Source organism: Cibotium barometz, chromosome 20 (assembly GCF_041138505.1).
Source record: "Cibotium barometz isolate CiBa-2024 chromosome 20, ASM4113850v1, whole genome shotgun sequence".
Classification (NCBI taxonomy): domain Eukaryota; kingdom Viridiplantae; phylum Streptophyta; class Polypodiopsida; order Cyatheales; family Cibotiaceae; genus Cibotium; species Cibotium barometz.
Window position 1 is genome coordinate 53,515,896 of NC_141065.1, and position 19,345 is coordinate 53,535,240.

General features: G+C 44.5%; 1 protein-coding gene across 2 annotated transcripts in view; it reads right to left on the minus strand.

Annotated features, from left to right (window-relative positions):
• Positions 1-7,980: 7,980 nt before the first annotated feature.
• LOC147628026 (putative beta-1,3-galactosyltransferase 14) overlaps positions 7,981-19,345 on the minus strand; it is a 68,928-nt gene continuing 57,563 nt past the window's right edge. For both annotated transcript variants that reach the window (XM_086814997.1, XM_086814996.1), the window contains exons 7-8: positions 9,306-9,448; positions 7,981-8,506 (exon numbers count right to left, since the gene is read on the minus strand). In XM_086814997.1, coding sequence (XP_086671123.1) covers positions 8,421-8,506; positions 9,306-9,448 — 229 coding nt within the window. In that variant the 3' untranslated portion in view covers positions 7,981-8,420. The remainder of the gene's footprint in view (positions 8,507-9,305; positions 9,449-19,345) is intronic.

The following is a 19,345-nucleotide window of genomic DNA, read 5'->3' on the forward strand; positions in this document are numbered from 1 at the left end:
ATGAAATATGAAAAGGGACAATCCCATTAGTTTCATTTGAGCTTTGTCTCTTCTCTCTCTCTCTCTCTCTCTCTCTCTCTCTCTCTCTCTCTCTCTCTCCTCTCTCTCTCATTTGAACTTGTGGATGTATGCTTGCTTGTGGTTGCTTACTTGCATGCTTGATTGTTAGTGTGTGCTTGTAGGGATGGGGATGTTCTTACCTCTCTCCTTCTCTCCCCTCTCTTGGCTCTCTACCAAGTCCCTCTTGAATGCATGTGCCATGAAGTGAAGGCTAAGCTTTCCATAACTCCCTTCTTCTTTCTTCCTACTGTTAACCCATTTCTAGGGTTAACAAGAGCTACTATCATTATCTTACATCAAGGAGTCAAGGTAGATACACCAAAAGGTCATACATTCAAGATATGAAGCAATGGTGTCCAAATCTACAACTTGGATGGGCGCCTATGGTATGACGGAATTATGTGAATAAGGAAAGTTGTTTGACAATAAATCTTTCTTTGGATTTTTTTCAAGATGACGACCTTCACAGCAAAACAACTGTCTTCCCTTTCCTGAGCTGCAGTAATTGCTTGGAGTCTTTGGGTTGCTAGGTTCTAAGTCTCTTGGAGCTGTTGAGTGAGCAGTGTCACTGTTTCTTGGTGTGCCAACTCTTTTGTGTGTGCTTCCACCTAGCTTGCGCTTATGGTTTCATTGAGGGCTCGAATTTTCTCTGCATGAGCCTTATTGGTTAGTTCCCGTTCTTGCTTAGTCGATATGGTTTTTCCTCTTCTGCTTTGAGCTGTGCTATTAACTGCATGATTTGGTTTTGTAGCACTTCTTCCTTGGCCCTGGCATTTTCCTGGAAGACCTGTGTTTGTTGCGCATGTAGTGCTATGATTTCTTTTGTGTGGTTCACTTCTTTCTGGAGTTGTTCCTTTGCTTGTTCCAGCTTGGTGTTGAGATCAGCATTCTATTTGATCTTTTGGACTATGGTCTGGCTATGAGTCATAAGTGCCAGTTTTGGATGTGTCATGTGGGGATAGTCCAAACTGTTTGGACGTTGTTGGGGATTATATTGCTATTGGCAAGTGTTTTATAAATGGCACAAAGAATGCATCTTACACCATAGTTCATGAGCACATGCAAAAATCCACACCCAACGGTAGACAATATGCAAGGAAAGGGAGATCAATTTCTTGGGTGGCTAATTTGATATTCTTGGACCTCCCTTTCGATGGAATGGTACATGGTGCCACCGACTCTAGGCCCCTGTGGGATACAGTGTCTGAGGACCATGTGCGGTATGGAGTGGGTTGGACTGCATCGACTCTTGGTGATTCTAGCTGGTTGTTGATTATGGCATCGATGGGAGGTAATATTCCATGTGTTGGAAGCTTGAAGCATTTACTTTTGTCTTGCGATTTGGTTGATAAAAGTTATGTTATGTTTCATAGGAGAGACAGTGGGTTGGGTTGAGCACTATTGCCATATATTGGGATTTGGAGATTTGGCACCACGTTATTGTCATGCATCACTCACCCTATGGATACTATGAGACTGGTGGTTTTCGGATAGAGGTAGTGTGTTTAGTGGTGGTTCCAGGGTAATTTGTTTGGTAAATATGATTTTTCTTGCCTTATTTTTTGTTGTTGTCATCTTATTGCAGTATACCTCTTCTATGCTCTTTGCAATTCACAGACAAGGTATAATTCCTACGATTTACTGCTTGGAGAGTGCACCTCTTTTCGAGGTGCTTTGTATGCATCCTATGGATTTGGTGGCATACCATTATTTTCCAGATGTATCTTGTGCTAGGGATCTCAAAGGTGTGGAGATCCATGGTGTTTTGGAGCACAGAAGCTACTTTCATTGTTGCAAGGTATTTGGAGTTGTTCTGTCGTCCTGGTGGTGTTTGCCTTGAGTTGGGCTATGGCACAACTCCTCTACTAAAGGCATGTTTAAGGTCTGGTCGATTATACGCTTCGATGGACTCTGATGAGGGTCTTGTGTTTTCATACATACAACCATTGCTTCTAGCTAGGAGGAAAGGAGGCCAAGGGGAGGCTAGCGATTCACATGATTGGGATGATGATATTGATGAGCGTGTGGGACAGAATCCATATGATTAGTGAGCATCTAGACCTTATTCAGTGCTACATGGTCTTTCAAAATTCACAACTTTAAAGTCGGCACAAAAAATAACTCGAGAAATAGTGCAAATGATAGAAAAAAATCACACAGCATTAGCTCCACCATAATATATTAGTTAAGTGTAAAAAGAGTACCATGATTTTTGGAACAGCATTAAAAGGGGAAAACAGGATTTTTTTAAAATCCTCCCTGTAAAGGGAAACAATAATATCAATGAGCTATAGGGGCCCAAGTCACCAAGGCATCCTGTACACCTTAACTAGGTAATTAATGTAGAACAACATAATTTAATATGAATCATCATGTAGATCTCTGATTCTCTCTAAACAAGATCACTTAAGCTAAAGCATGTATCTAAAAGGTGAATTTGGGCATGTTCCTAGATTCATCTAGGTGTATATATAAAGACTAAGGGTCCTAGATCAAAGGGTGATTTGTATGGTCACTTGTAAATGGTGAAATCAATGGTCAAAAAGCTAGTACATGGAAAGCACAAGGTGACACATATAGTGTGAGCATTTATGGACACATGGGTGGCACAAGGGTGCACACATCTTGTGGATTGGAGCTCTATGAGGGCTATATTATGATGTATTTGGATCAAGCCTAAGTAATGAAGATTATTGAGTTTGTGCCTGATCACGTGCTATGGGCTTCCCTAGATCCATATTTCCAAACAAATAGCAAAGCGCCTTACGATGGGTCTAGTGGTTAAAAACATGTTAACCTATGGAGTGCTTAATATAGCCCCTTTTCTAATGGTGACTATGCCCTTGCATTACGCAAATCGTTGGCTTTGTTTTTGATGCGCTAGGGACTACTGTCACTCTATTTTGTCTCTCTATTTTGTTATGGATTTTGTTGTTTTGGTTGCCTTCATGCATATGTTTCAAGACAGGAACATTCAAGTTTGATCTGCAATATACCGATATACTTAAACATGTGAATTTGCGAAAACTAAACAATTTTTATTCTTTATTTTCTATCCAAAGTGTTCTGCCAAAGTATGCCGAAGCAATGGCAAGAACCATGGCTAGACACGCACGTTTTAAGAAGGACCATGCATATCGACGTCACGCTCGTCACATTTTTATAAACGATGAGTGTGACTCAACTTGATTTGTTTTGGTGTATGTAGTGGTTTTTGTGTTTGCTTACAAGTCATTATTGGCAATTTTGTTTCGGTCGGTCTTGATTAATGCGCAGATATTGTTGGGTATTTTTCTGCGCAATAAAAAAATTGTAGTTGGAGTGGTGTTTCAATTTTGTATGGTGATTGATGTGATCTTCTAATGTGCTACTTGTGTCTTGTGCTCACTCTGCATTGTTTTCTGTTGTGAAAATTCATTGCGTAACTTCCAATTTTTTGGGGTTTGTTGCCAAGTTTCGCTCTAATTTTTAAATAGCTCGGAAAAGGTTGCTCGGTGTTTGGTAAGACTCCCTCTTCTTCACTCAGCAGGTGAGGTGTCCTCTCTCTCTCTCTCTCTCTCTCTCTCTCTCTCTCTCTCTCTCTCTCTCCCCCACCCCTTTCTCCTCTCATTTTTCCGTGTCCTCTCTCACCAAATCGATATATTTCTCTCTCTCACCTCAAATTGTTATTTTTATTAGGATCAAAATAAACCAAAAAAAACTTCTAAAATTTTATTTCTACTTTTTTAAACAAAAACTTTTTCTATTTTAAATAAAAACAAAAAAATAAATCTATTTTTTCAACAAGGTCGTCCTTTGTGAAAGAGAGTCCCCTCACTAAGGGTGACCTTGAGAGAGAGAGAGAGAGAGAGAGAGAGAGAGAGAGAGAGAGAGAGAGAGATGCAGTCTCCCTAAGTGAGGGGAGGGTCCCCTTCACAAAGGGTGACGTTGCCCTTTGTAAGGGGCCTCACAAAGGGCGATGTCGCCCTTAGTGAGGTTACCCTCACTAAGGGCAACATTGCCCTTTGTGAGGGGAGGATCCCCCCCACTAAGGGTGACGTTGCCCTTAGTGAGGTGTCTCCCCACACTAAGAGCGACGTTGCCCTTTGTGAGGAGAGGATCCCGCCACCATTAAGGGTGAAGTCACCCTTAGTGAGGTGTCTCCCCACCACTAAGGGCAGTCGCCCTTAGTGAGGGATTCTCCTCTCACTTAGGGCCACCGCCTCTCTCTCTCTCTCTCTCTCTCTTAGGACCGCGAGACCACCTCTCTCTCTCTCTCTCTCACACACACACTCTCTCTCTCTTAGGACCGCGAGACCACCTCTAAATATATATATATATCTTTGACTACCCCCCTCTCTCTGTCTCTCTCGCTTGACACCCCCCCCTCTGTCTCTCTCTAACCACACCTCTCTCTCTCTCTCTCTCAAATGCCTCCCCTCCTCTTTATTCCCTCCCTCTCTCTTTAACACCTCTTTCCTCCCTCTCTCTTTACGAGTCCCTTCTCTCACTCATACCTCTCCTATTCTCTTTTTCTCTCTTCTTTTTTTTCTTTTTTCCCCATCTTAGCTTGTTTCCAAAACCTTAAAATTTGTTTCTTTTTATTTAAATTTTATCATGTTTTTCTATTTTTATCTTTCTCTCTATTTATATCTTTTTTTGTATTTATATCTCATCTTCCTTTACTTATACCTTCTTGGTCTCTTTCTTTCTTGTTCACTTTGTTTGCAAGGAGAGATGGAAGGACAGAGAGTGAGAAGGAGAGTAGATAAGGAAGAAAGAGTGAGAGGGGGAAGAGGGTGGGAGAGGGACAGAGAGGGAAGAGGGTGGGAAAGAGAGAGAGAGAGAGAGAGAGAGAGAGAAGGGAGGATCTAAGTTGGACTAGAGGGGAGAAAGTGGGTTGAAGAGCTGAGAGGTGGTGGTGGAGGTTGTAGGAGATAGTGGTGGGTTGGGTTGGAGGTAGTGGTGGGGGGAGTGAAGAGAGAACGTCCACATTTTTAAGAGAAGAGTTGCTGGTAAAAGCTCCCTCAAAAAACACACTCTAGTAGTATGGTGTCTCAACATCATACTGAAAAAACAAATAGGGTAGTCTAACTTGTATTCCCCTAGTCGTGTTGCCAACACACACCCAATGGAAAAGTCTGAGGCATTAGTGTGTACATAGAAGATTAAGTCCTAGTTAGATAGTCTCAAGATTGGTGTGCATCCTTAAGTTTATCATATGCTTGTTGACATTCTTTCGTCCATTCAAAGGCTATTAATAGTCTATACAATAGTCTTGTAATTTTTGTATTAACACTCTATTAATAGTCTATACAACAGTTTTGTAATTTTGCTATTGCATGGGATGTTCCTAGTAGCCACTCCCCTTCCCATTTCAGCAGACCTCCTATATTCGGTCTTCGACCAGAATACAACCCTTCCACGTCCTCTTACCTTTCCTGGGTGTCATGCACATATTAAGGTATAGGCCCCAAGGTAGTTATCATAGGACTCCCCTTCCTCGGTCAAGCATGTATTAAGGTATAGGCCAGGCATCATAGGATTGTAAATTACTGGTTTGTTAGCTACAGTTCTCTTGATTTTGCTATATTACTACCTGCATGTAACTCAGGGTCAGACAACATATTGTTAAATTAATGGGAGCCTACCTTGCCTACGAGCTGCAGTCTCTTGAAGCCACCAAGCATGCCTAGTGGTTGCTAGCTCCTCTTCTTCGAGCTCTCACCTCCAAGCTATCACCAAGGAAGTTGCTTCACCTCCTTCAGGGACTCTCTCTCCTGTCACTATCTACTCTCTATCACACAAAGGAAAAGAATTAAACTAGCCTCTACTCTCAACTCTCTCTCTCTCTCTCTCTCCCTCACACACAAAGGAAAATAATTAAACTAACCTCTACTATCAACTCTCTCTCTCTCTCTCTCTCTCTCTCTCTCTCTCTCACACACACACACACACACACACACACACATACAAAGAGACAAGGGCAAAGATAAAGTAAATAGCTTCATAACTCCATTAGCACAGAGGGAGATTGTTCCCATTCATTGTGAGATATTGCCTTACATACACCTGGCCCTTATTCACACTTAAGCACCCAAAATGTATAAGCTAACTATTTGAGCTTGGGTAGTATGGCCAACTTTCTCATAAATATTATAACATTTAGAGCGCCATTTTTTGACACTTATTACTACTCTCATGTATCGTGGAGAGCGTCTAGTTAACTTGAAATAGGGTTCATAGTGGGTAATGCTAATGGTAAGGCTAATGTAGGAAATTGACCTTAATGCAGAAATGGAAGATGACTTACCATTGCATGCTAGTTTTCTGTTGGAGTAGATGATGACTTCTTCCTCAATGCAGAAGTGGAAGATGACTAGCAGTGGTAAATGAGAAAGATAAGGAGGTGAGAGAACTTTCTTTACAATAAAATAAGGAGACCATAGCCTTGGAAGAGCTAGAACGCATTGCAAAGGGTACACAAAAATCAAGCAAGGAGGCCTAAGAGTAGAACAAATAAGAAATAGGCGTGTCATTTCACTTCAAGGAGTCCACATAAGGAAGTGTCACAATTAGGTTGCCTGATGCCTAAAGGTCCCCCAATATGATAGCCTAAACTGAACAAAAGAGATAGATTTAGCCAAGCTTGATGTCTATAGGTCCAAGGGTTTGTATCCATGGCTGGTAGCCCTGAAGGGGGTCTAAAGTAGGCTTTTTCTGGGCTATGACATGGGGCATATATCGTAGTTTGGGACCTAAAAAATGGACACCCTCATTCACAGATTACTCTTCTTATTTGTGCATTGTGGCAAAAACCCCCCACCATTTAAGCTTCAATCATGAAGCACGCGTGGAGCTTGCAAGCCATATATAGCATTATCACGTATCTTAAACAATAAATTTGGTCTATTCTTTGTCTCCTTTGGCAATAGATACATACTCTCCAGATTTCATCAAACCACAAATATAAAGTCTTAACAAGAATAATATACTTGATGGTAGTAAGGCTTTCCCGGCGAAATAGCGTCACTAGAATGTGTCACGTAGACATAAGTCCATTTAGGCATTTCAATTTTGCTAGCTCAATTAGGATTCTCAAGTTCTTCAATTAAGACACTCTCATGAAACGTCTTAGCTCATTATTCTAGCAATTCGTTGCTGTGAAGTATTATGTAAGTACTTGTATCTGCTCTAATTTCATCACCAAGAACACACACACACACACACAAACATGGTTACTAGGTGTTATTAATGTAGAATAAAAACATCACGTAGATGATCCCATTGATGACTTCAGACCATCCCAACTTCAATTTTTCCTTCCAACCAGACCAAAGTGCAACCTTTATAATGATTCATTCCAAAGGGCACCAAACATATCCTTCAATGGTCAAACACAGACGATGCACACACATATGCACCATGCGTGCATGCACTTGCATACATGTGCATGCAACTACCTTCTATTAATGTACAATAGAAAACATCAAGCAAAGGATTAAAGAGGAGTCCCACCAATGACTCCAAACCATTGCAATAGACCAAGTGCAGCCATCGTAGAGAATCAATCCAAAGGGCACCAAACATACCCTTCAATAGTCAATCACCAAGTCCCACGCGCACAGCTTAGTAACTGTTCGACGTAAAATAGAAAACATCAAGCAAAGGATTGAAGAGGGGTCCCACCAATGACTTCACATATACTGCAAGAGTCCATCACAACCACTAAACATTCTGAAGATACATATAGAGGCTAAATACCTTATAATGCAATCTTGTTATTTAAAGCTTACACATACATTGCACTCCCCTAATCCTTTTGATCACTGAAGTTAATAGAAAGCTTCAGGGGGCATTGTCCTAATTTGCAATAAAACAGTTGCAAAGACCAAATTGTTAGGGTGATCACAGCAACAACATTGGACAATAATGCCACTTCATCAACATAATTGCATTCTTAAAACAATAAAATACAACAAAAGCAACATGTATCTCATGAACCACACCTATGTCAAGACCCAGTTCATTGAGAGATGCAACACCGCCAACAAACCATTCAATCACAAAATATTTGATATTGTTAGTAGATGACCGCTTTGAGCTAATAAAGGTCCACTCAACTCTGAACTCCAATCATTGAATTACACCTGGCCTGGCTGTGACATGGGCGTGACAAATACCATGGCCTTAACAAAGCATTTCTCTGCACAAAGTTGATACCCCATACTTATCGACTTCTATGTATGAATATGGACTGATACACACATGTATGGTTATCAAGCAAATTGTAGGATGGCTCATAAAATCAAAATTTCCAGACCCGCAATCGCAGCATCTTATACCATCTCCATGATAGCCGGTGTGTTCAATAAAAAACATCATTCATCAGCTGGTAAAGTGGGGCTGTTTGAGCATTTTTCAATTTTATGCAACTCTCTGAGCTTTTCCGCTGCATTGCAGAGACCTGGCAAAAACTCGGATAAAATTCGCTTCGGTAAATGAGATGGCAAAAGTGCTTCTCATGGCATATGCTATAAAATCATCAAAGGAAACTCAAATTTGCACCAAGAACTCGAATGTATTAAATCTAAATAAAACAGATGGATTATAACTTATAACCCTTCGATAATTCTTTAGGTTACACCATCCAATGAGTGAATTTTAAGTGGTGTGCTTGTGGTAGGTTCCTATTTCTGCATATGCACATCTCATGGTGTCACTTCACTTTAATCTCATCCATCAACTGAACGTTGGTCTCCTGGTGGCAATTGCAATATGAGGTGAAAGAGAAAGTGGACGTAGTCAATGGGCTGCATCTGTTGAGATGGAAAATGCAAAAGGGAGATCTAGGATGCACCTTCACCCGGATTTGGTGGGAAAAGTTGATAATTTTGGGTGGACCATAATGAGGACGCAGCACCTTCGCCTGGATTTGGTAGGAAAAGTAGATAATTTTGGGTGGACCAAAAAGGAGGACCCAGGGGCCATACATATTCATGGCCTCAGCAGGTAGGCGGCCAAAATGTGTGTGCTATAGGCAGGCCTGCATATTGGGGATTGTCACTTAGGAAGCCCCTTGTAAAAGGGGAAGCCTGTAAAACCTTTCACCGCCCAGGGCCAAGCAAGCACGCTACTACAGCCAAGATCCCCGACAAGCAAAAGCCCAACACATCAGAATACATAGGCCTAGCCTTGGGACAGCCATTTTTGGAACGAGTTTCAGAATATACTATTACCAGAAAGTTTCAGAAAATAAGTGTTACCAGAACATTTTGGAATATCCCAAACAGCAATTGATGTCGATGAGCATTTGGGATCACACAGATCTCTGTTGTCTTCATGATTCACATTCATAGCAAGCATCCATGCACCAACCGTGACATCCTCATTGGTAAAAAAACGAAAGCTGCAAGAAACCATGTGAATCAATAATCACATTAGTACATCAGACTACTATCAGTGCAAACTCATTTCCTATATGTTGAAATTGGCCCCTTAAAGAACGCCAGGATTCCTTTATGCATTAGTTTTTAAAACAAACACTTCATTTAGACTACCCTGCAATCATCAGCATTTAGTAATCACAGGTCACCAACTCCTTACGAAGTCTAAACTAATGTCAAAACTAGTTCACTCTTGAAATCTTGAGTACATTTTTCAAGTCCCAAAGAGCATAACACCATCACAGTTTTTGATAGATCATGGAAGGAATACTAGAAATGTGACAGCGGATAATGTACAACTTCATTAAAAACTAGCAAATTGTGTGTGACCGTTACTAATCTAGAGAGATTCTTTTAAGGACGAGTAGGCCTTTTTTAACAGTTTACAGAAGAAGAGAGGAACCCATAAAGAGAGAGTGAGAGAGAGATGTTATTAACGTCTATGAAAGACCCAAGGAGACCAAAAAGCTGTTACATGTGATCCATGAGTAAACTAGATGTCAAGGCAAAATGAAAAAAGTAGAAGACTACCTGCCAAAAGGATAGATCTCTTGTATCTGCCCCTCTCACAGAGTACCCCACTAGTGCATGGTGCCAGTGTGCAACAGACCTGGGGTGCTCACTCTATGGGGTCGTGTGGAGAAAGAGAGAGAAAGATATCTTACAATTTACAAAAGACCCAGGAAGTCTATGAAGGAGACCATAAGGTAGTACAATGTATCCATGATGAATACTGAACCGTATAAAAGAAAAAACTGCCCGAAACTAGCTCCATAAGCAGAAGCATTCATGTGATGCTACATGGTGACAATGTGTGGTACCATCCTTCTCCAGAGTAGAGCCCAAAGCAACCATAACATCTCCGCTCTGTGATGGGAATTCGCCATGGTGTCAAACAAGATCCTAGATCTGCTGGGTGGAGGGATAAGGCCTGTGAGATCTGGGGCGTCTGGCTCCTCTCAGAAGGGATCACCCACGTTCAGTAGTGACACCCTATGTACGTGGTGCCAGAGGATCACACGTCTGTGTAGGCTACTCCATCCCCCCCCCCCCTCCCCAACCTTCGTCTCCGGCTCTCCCCTCAGCAGCTCCCCCTGACCCGTCTCCTTCGGAGCCCACTCTCCCCCCTCCCTACGCCTCTCCTAAGCGTTCCCGCCGCCCTCTGGCTGTGCCACACCTGGAGCGGAGGCAGCTGGGAGGTCCAGTCCGGCATCGCTTCTCGGAGCCAGTAGACCACGAATTCAATCCTTCAACAAAGACTGTAGCCTATCAACCCACTGCTCCGTGCAGTCAATGCTCGAGCTCTACAACGTGTTACAGGCGAAGGCAACCAGCAATCTCTTGGCATCCAACGACGGCTCTTGCAGCTCCATGGAAGTAACTCCATACTTGGCTCACATGTAAAGCTCTCCACTCAACGGCGATTTGAAGGCCAAATAACAAACGGCTCCAGCATCGACAAACTAAGCAGTCGACCTACCTAGCAGCCAGGACTCAGCAAACAGCAGTCTCGACGGTCGCTGCACAACGAGCCTTCCAACCCCAACAATCTCCAACATCGACAAGCTTTGACTCAACAGCCCGTGACCACCATAAACGACGCTCCAACACGGCCTCTCAACACACGGAGACAGAGGTGAGCCCTCCGCCTTGGTCTCTTTCGTAGCGGGGCTGCCTCTCCGTTGTCCATCACCAACGCTCCAACGAACGGCATCTTCAAGTTGCCTCCCAGACCTGCAGACAAAAGCTTCTCTAGCGCCACCGTCCAACAGTGCGCATTCAAGGTCTCCCATGTGCTTTCCAAAGAAGCGAGTGTCTTGTCGAAGCCAAAGTCTCTCCAGTCTTCAACAATGACCAGCCAACGGACCTCCCAAAACGGCCTCCTCAGCAGCAAGGAAAGCTCTCCAGCAACAGAACGACTGACAGCCGCTCCAATACAGTTGTGATCAACGCTCCCTCAACAGGCCTACGCATTCATCTGCTACCTCTACAAGGCACCTCCGCCACCGGCTGCATGCTCGCCTCCACACAACTGCAACAGCCTGTCAACTAGGCTACCAGACACCGCGCCAACTACCCGACAGCTCCTCCATCTTCAACGAAAGCCACCGGCGGCTCACGGGAAATCCAGCAGCGCTATCCAGCAACTCCAACTGTGTGGGCGATGCATCAGCTTCTCCATCTAGCTAGACAAGCTCTTAGAAACAACTCCTGCGCCATCAACACAGAGACGCCCGACGGCAACGGAATCTACACAGATTCCGGTGAATCTTCGAAAGATTCCGGCTGCCCACGAAGTGACACATGGCATCTTCCTTATCCTCACCACAACCTCACCTCAAAAGGGTTGGATAAGGTTGGTCAAGCCAACCCACAGTTACCTAATCAAGGTGTGAGCATCCAGGAGCTGGCCGACCAGCATTATTCCCACATATATATAAGAAGCGCATCCATTCAGTCCTTCATCTCAGTTCAGTTCATAGATCTCAGATCAGCAACGCATTGATCATCCCAGCATTATTCCCACATATATATAAGAAGCGCATCCATTTAGTCCTTCATCTCAGTTCAGTTCATAGATCTCAGATCAGCAACGCATTGATCATCCTCTCCTCAGCGTTTCCTTCTTAGGCAACAAGGAGAGCATCAGTTCGTCATCTGTTCATCAGTTCAGCATCAGTACATCAGCGTTTCAGCATACAGACAGCATCACATTAGTTAAGCATTCCCTTCAGCGTTTCCTTCCAAGGAGACAAGGGAAAGTCAGTGGGACAGCAGCTCATCCAGCGGATAGTCATCAAATCAGCATATTCAGCACCATAGGCAGCATATTTAGCATATAAGTGATCATTCCTACCTCCTACATAGAGGGAAGATGGCATCGAAGGGTGGACCTCAGCATTGGAACAAGGAACAGTCCTCACCTTCAGCATTCAGCTCATCCATCTCATCCCAAGAAGGATCTTCATCAAGGACAGCATCATAGATCTATTTAGATCTCATTGTAAACCCAATATAGCTGCATTGCATTGCATTGACACTATCTGTCTATTTCTTAAGCATCATTAAGTGAAGTTTAGTCAGCCTAAGGTTGTGTTTACGACGGTCAATCTCTCACATGTCACATTGGTATCAGAGCGTTACAGGGTAACCAGCCTTAGATCATTTTCATTCCATCAGTCATTAAGTCAGTCATCATGTTAATTGCTTCCGCACAGTTAAACCCAGTTCTCAAAATCTTGCAGGCCATCCTTAGGGATTTTCCCTTAGGTATGCATTAGTAACCCATCCATCTGCATTCTTGCACAACATATAGGGTTGCACATGGCTTGCATGGCAGTCATCTTAGTAGTCAATCTTGCATCTGCAAGGCATACATGTTTGCCCATGAATTCTATGGGGAAGAATGACATCCATCATCAAAGGAGTACATAAAGATTTGGGCTTCAACTGGCAGCAGTAGGGGGTTCTCTTCCACGGAAGAAGACGGAAGTTTTCTCCAACATCGCCTCAGGAGGTTCAGAGTTTCAGGAACGACGGAGATGGTAGGGAAAGGATTCTACAGACAAGTCACGGGTGACTCAGGTATTTCCAAGCAGTTTTAGTAGCATTTGCCATTCAGTTCCCGCAGTAGACAAGTCTATGGCTCAAAGGATTCAACTCCTACAGTCGACCCCTCAATCCTGGCAGAAGAAGTCATAAGGGGGCAGTGGTTTCAGTGGAGAAGGATCACCAGAGGAGTCGAAAGGTTGCCAGGTATACCACCTAGCAACAGTTTAGAAGAGGGGAATATCACGTGCACACCCATCAGGTGTACAAGTGGCATGGCATCATCAAGCATTAAGCAAGACATTTAAGTATTATTCAGGCATATATCAGCATAAGCATGCATATGGGGGTGTTTCAGCACCAACATCAGTACCTTAGCCTTCATAAGCATATAAGGCATTTAGTTGCATCAGGTTGGGGTTGTTAGCACCAGCTGACAGCACTTTATGACCAGCCGACAGCATGTTGTGACCAGCCGACAGCAAATATGCATTTATGGCAGGTCGTGAGCATCCAGGAGCTGGCCGACCAGCATTATTCCCACGTATATATAAGAAGCGCATCCATTCAGTCCTTCATCTCAGTTCAGTTCATAGATCTCAGATCAGCAACGCATTGATCATCCCAGCATTATTCCCACATATATATAAGAAGCGCATCCATTCAGTCCTTCATCTCAGTTCAGTCCATAGATCTCAGATCAGCAACGCATTGATCATCCCAGCATTATTCCCACATATATATAAGAAGCGCATCCATTCAGTCCTTCATCTCAGTTCAGTTCATAGATCTCAAATCAGCAACGCATAGAGCATCCTCTCCTCAGCGTTTCCTTCTTAGGCAACCAGGAGAGCATCAGTTCGTCATCTGTTCATCAGTTCAGCATCAGTACATCAGCGTTTCAGCATACAGACAACATCACATTAGTTCCAAGCATTCCCTTCAGTGTTTCCTTCCCAGGAGACAAGGGAAAGTCAGTGGGACAGCAGCTCATCCAGCGGATAGTCATCAAATCAGCATATTCAGCACCATAGGCAGCATATAAGTCATCATTCCTACCTCCTACATAGAGGGAAGCTGGCATCGAAGGGTGGACCTCAGCATTGGAGCAAGGAACAGTCCTCATCTTCAGCATTCAGCTCATCCATCTCATCCCGAGAAGGATCTTCATCTAGGACAGCATCATAGATCTATTTAGATCTCATTGTAAACCCATTCATTTAATATAGCTGCATTGCATTGCATTGACACTATCTGTCTATTTCTTAAGCATCATTAAGTGAAGTTTAGTCAGCCTAAGGTTGTGTTTACGACGGTCAATCTCTCACATGTCACAGAGAGCTCCCAAGATAGCCCATGGATTGAGGGCCAGTTGGCTACCGCCTGTACCAAGCTCAGATCCATAGAGGAGTGGAGGGTACCATGCCATAGCTTCCTTCTGGACCGGAGATAGGGTCGCTTGGATTTCTTTGAGATTGCAGGCCCCCACAGGCGGAGAGATGGTATTCCCAGGTTGCGAGGCCAGGATGGATCTATCGATCCTAACCCCCCCATGTGGGAGCCATAGCCACATATTTTTTCAGATCCTTTCTCACGAGTGCCCCCATATCCTCATAGGTGGTGGATGCGCGAGAGTGGGCCTAGCGGCACATGAGAGAGGTGGTTTCCCCCACCCTCTGAACTTTCCTATTGACTCCCTTCACAGCTGAGAAGCTGGCGGAGGCCTTGACGGCACTACCGAGGGGAAAATGCCCGGGAGCAAACGGGCTTCTAGTCTCCTTTTTTCTTGGTCATTGAGATTTCATGGAAGGCAACCTTAAAGCAGCCTTCAACAGAATTATGACTATGGGTGCCATGCCAAAGAGGCTTTCAAAGGGTCTAATACACTTGATTCCTAAGGAGGGTGATGACAGATTGGAGATTCGGCAATGGAGACCCATCACCCGCCTTGGGACTACCTACAAGGTTTTGGCCAAGGCTATCAGCCGGAGACTTCAGCCCTTCCTCCCCGACTTGATTCATGATACTCAGACATGTTTTGTTCAGGATCAGAGCATTCTAGACAACATCTTCACTTATGGGAGGCGACAGCTTCGGCCAGGATGCACCAATAGGATCTCATTGTGCTCCTGGATTTCAAGAAAGCCTATGATATAACTGATTGGGGCTTTCTGGAGGGGACAATGTGCCGGATGGGTTTTCCAGAGGAGTGGATCCATGGTGTTTCCGGACTTTACTCAGCCTCTCATAGCCAAGTTGTCATTCAAGGAGCCAAAGGTGACAGATTTCTCCTTTCTCGCTCGGTCCGGCAAGGCTGCCCTCTTGAAACCGATCCTGTCACGTGATAATAGACTCCGTTGGACACCCACACGCGTAATAGCACAACTTAATTTCACAATTTAAAATGGACAACTTAATAACAACTTGAAAATTGAAATGAAAAGAAATGTTGATAGATGGACACCAGCACTGGGGCCGGAACAGGCCGACCCCCCCCCCTCAATATCTGATGTATATTATTGGGAGTATTTAACAAATACAATGCTCCATGGGTTCAATGAACCAGATGATGTCCATGTACAACTGAGATGAATACAGTACCAAACAAGAGGCTCGAAGTAGATGCTCGAAGGAGAGCGACCACTTGAGTGGTCCAGTCTCTACGGTCCTGTGCCTTCACTGGAATCCATGGAGAGCGCCCAACTGGTGTTCCAAGACCACGCACAAACAGGCGCTCCCGTACTAACGCCTGGCTCTCCCGATCTCGGCACCTTTGGACCGTGGTTCTCCAAAAGCTTGGAATACCCGGCACCCAACGGGTGTTAGCGGTAGAGAGAATCCTTTATCAGATTTACAACAAAGTTCTTTACTTAAATCTGAATTCACTTACTTGTAACTCGCAAATGGAAGACAAATACCCGAGGTATCTGTGTGCAGCTACTAGGGTGCAGAGCCACCTGTAGTTGTCTATGTAAGGGAGGTGCAACCCCACACAGCCGCTTGTAGAGGGGAGTGCAGCCGCCTAATGTGGAGGAGATGCAGCCGCCTGCAAAGGATGAAACAACCGCCTTTGGAGAGGAGAAGGTGTAGCCGCCAGCTGAAGAGCAAGCGTGGCCTGCTGGAGAGCACGTGCAGCCGCCTGAGGGGTGCAGAAGTCGCCTGCTGCAGCCACTTGTAGGGTGGCGCAGCTGCCTGTATGGGCAAGAGACACCCGACTGCAGCCGCCCGTGGGGAGGAGGCACAACCGCCTGCAGTAGATAGGCGCAGCCGCCTGTGGATGCGAGTGGGAGAGAGGCGCAGTCGCCTGAATGAGGTGCAGCCGCCTGAGGAGATGGAGAAGGAGCCGCCTGGCTGTAGAGCACAGCCGCCGGGGGAATAGAAGTAGCCGCCTGGCTGCAGCCGCCTCTGGGGTGGCTCAACTGCCTGGGGAATAGAAGGAGCAGCCGCCTTTGGAGAGGAGCAGCCTGCTGAGGAAAACACAGCTACCTGCTGTGCAGCCGTCAGCTGTAGAGGTGGAGGAAGTGTAGCCTGAAGAGGAGGAGACGATCGCCGGTTCTATGCTTTTTCGAGTGGGTGGGTCGCTCTCTTTTGTAGAGATTGGAGAGGAGTTACACGACCACAGCTGGCCGGCTCCCCAAGCTTGCATGGGGGCGGCCAGCTTCAAAGTGTGGTGTGGGTAGGTGGCCATGCACCCACCCCCACACACATAAAGGGTTAAGTGTGGGGGTTTCCCTCCCCACCTTGGCCTATATGTGGGTGCCCCTAATGGGTGCCCACTTTTAAATGAATGTGAACTTACCACCTTATAAAATGAAAGGTTAGAAATAAAGCTATTAAACCAACAAGTGCAATACACTTACCACCTGTTCACATGCAACAAAACTCGTCAAAAGACAGAGCAAACTTCACGACTCACTGGCAGGCGTCCCCGCTCAGTAAGTGGCACGTCAAGCAAGCGAACACGAAAATACAAGTCATACGAAAATAGTTTCAAACATGCAAAACATGAGTGCATGTGCAAATAGTATCATGGACATATCTCCCATTCATGGAACAAGTACAAAATATCTGTCGGGCACAAAAATGGCACGACATAAAACATAAATCCTGGTCTTCCTACGGAGTGACAGTCCCATAGGTAAAACACAGTTCCAGGCACGAGCCTCCCTATGGAGTGACAGTCCCATAAGCAAGACATGGCACAAATCTGGCCCTTCCATGGCGTAACAATCCCATTGATAGAACATAGTCCAGGTCATACACGAGTGGCACCAGTCTGGCTCCTGTCCGTACGACACCATCCAGCAAACACACGGGTGGCACCAGTCTGGCTCCCGTCCATGTTTAGCAAAAATACTGGCCTCTTCATATGAGACACCGGCTTGGCCTCAAGTGAACGAGACACAAAACTAGAGATGGACCAAATGGTCGGCCAATTGGTGACATCCCCCTAGGCTTCTAAAGAGTTGTCCTCAGATGAAAAGCCTCAAGATATGCCTGCAACAACTGTGGGTAATCAATAAAATAATCCTCATTTACCCACTTTGCATCAATAGGCAAATAATTCTTGAACTTCACAAGGTATCTCCTGTGGAAAGCTTTCCTGTAGGTAGCTTTCGCTCCTTGTGAAAGACAATCTGTTCTGGCTGGAGGATCTCCTCAAGCTCATCAATCTCTGGCGGATCTTCTGTGAAACGCTCGTCAAGATCTGGCCCCACATATTTCCGAAAAAGACTCACATGAAATGCGCTGTGAATCTTCCAATGACTAGGTAAAGCAAGCTTGTATGACACTTCATTGATCTTTTGAATCACCTTGAAGGGTCCATAATAGCGAGGAGAAAGCTTAGGATATGATCCTTCTCGTCCTGGCCTCTTCCGAAGCCTGGCCTTCTCAAATTTCAGCAAAACCCAATCACCTTCTTTGACTCACATGTCCCTTCTATGCTTGTCAGCAGCCATTTTATGCTTATCTTGTGACCTTGCAATGGCTGTCCGTACCTGAGCAAAGGCTACATCCAAGTCACGAACATATCATCAGCTGCAAAAATCTCATCCTTTGTACGAAGGATGGGTGGCAAAACCACTCTGCCATAAATAATCTCAAACGGGGCCTTTCCCGTGGAGGCATGGATCGTATTGTTGTAGGCAAACTCAACAAGTGGAAGATACTTCTCCCATGCAGTCTTTTGATCTGCCACATAACACTTCAACAAATCCAACACAGCTGAATTTGCAGTTTCACTTTGGCCATCCGTTTGGGGATGGTAAGCTGATGAAAACTCAAGTTTAGTACCCATGTTATCAAATAATGCCCTCCAAAAGAGGTTGGTAGTCCTGGGATCTCTATCCCCAACAATGGATTTAGGCATACCATGATGTTTGAAAATACTAGCAAGAAAAAGCTTTACCATATGATCAACTTTAATGGTTTTCTTGACGGGCAAGAAATGAGCTTACTTGCTAAACCTGTCCACAATGGTCCAAATAGCATCATTCCCATGCTGGGATCTAGGCAAGTCCATAATAAAATCCATAGTAATACTTTCCCAAGGTTGCGAGGGAATAGGCAATGGCTGAAGCAAACCTGGAGGTTTTTGCCTGTCAAATTTCACCTTTTGGCAAGTAATACATGCACGTACATAAGCCTCAATATCTTTACGCATGCTTGGCCAAAAGAAATCTCTCTCAATCATGCGTGTAGTGGGCATGATACCTCTATGACCAGCATAAGGTGGAGCGTGACATTCCTCCGTAACCATTGGACGCAAATCCTTCACGACACATAGGCAATTATCCTTCATAAGATAACTCTCGCTGATAACATAAGAGGCATGTGAGTGACCAGTCATCAAATCAGTCCATATATGGCAAAAATCAGCATCCAAATGATACAAATCTCGCATAGCAGATAAGTCCCCATGAGAGGCCACTGAGACTGCAGCTACATAAGGCCTCCTGGATAATGCATCTGCCACCACATTTTTCTTTCCCGGAGTATGCACAATCTGAAAATGAAACATGGAAAGAAAGTTTGCCATTCTCATCTGCTTCTCCGAAAGCTTTGTTTGAGATAGAAAGTACCTCAAGCTTTGATGGTCTGTCTTGACTACAAATTCAGCCCAAGAAGATAATGTTTCCATATCTTTAAGGCATGAATTACAGCCAAGAGCTTTTTCTCATAGATATCCATATGAAGCTCAGCATCATGCAAACGACGGCTCTCGTATGCAACTGCATGCCCTTCTTGAATTTAGGACAACCCCTATATAATTGCCACAGGCATCACATTCTACTACGAATGATCTTTGC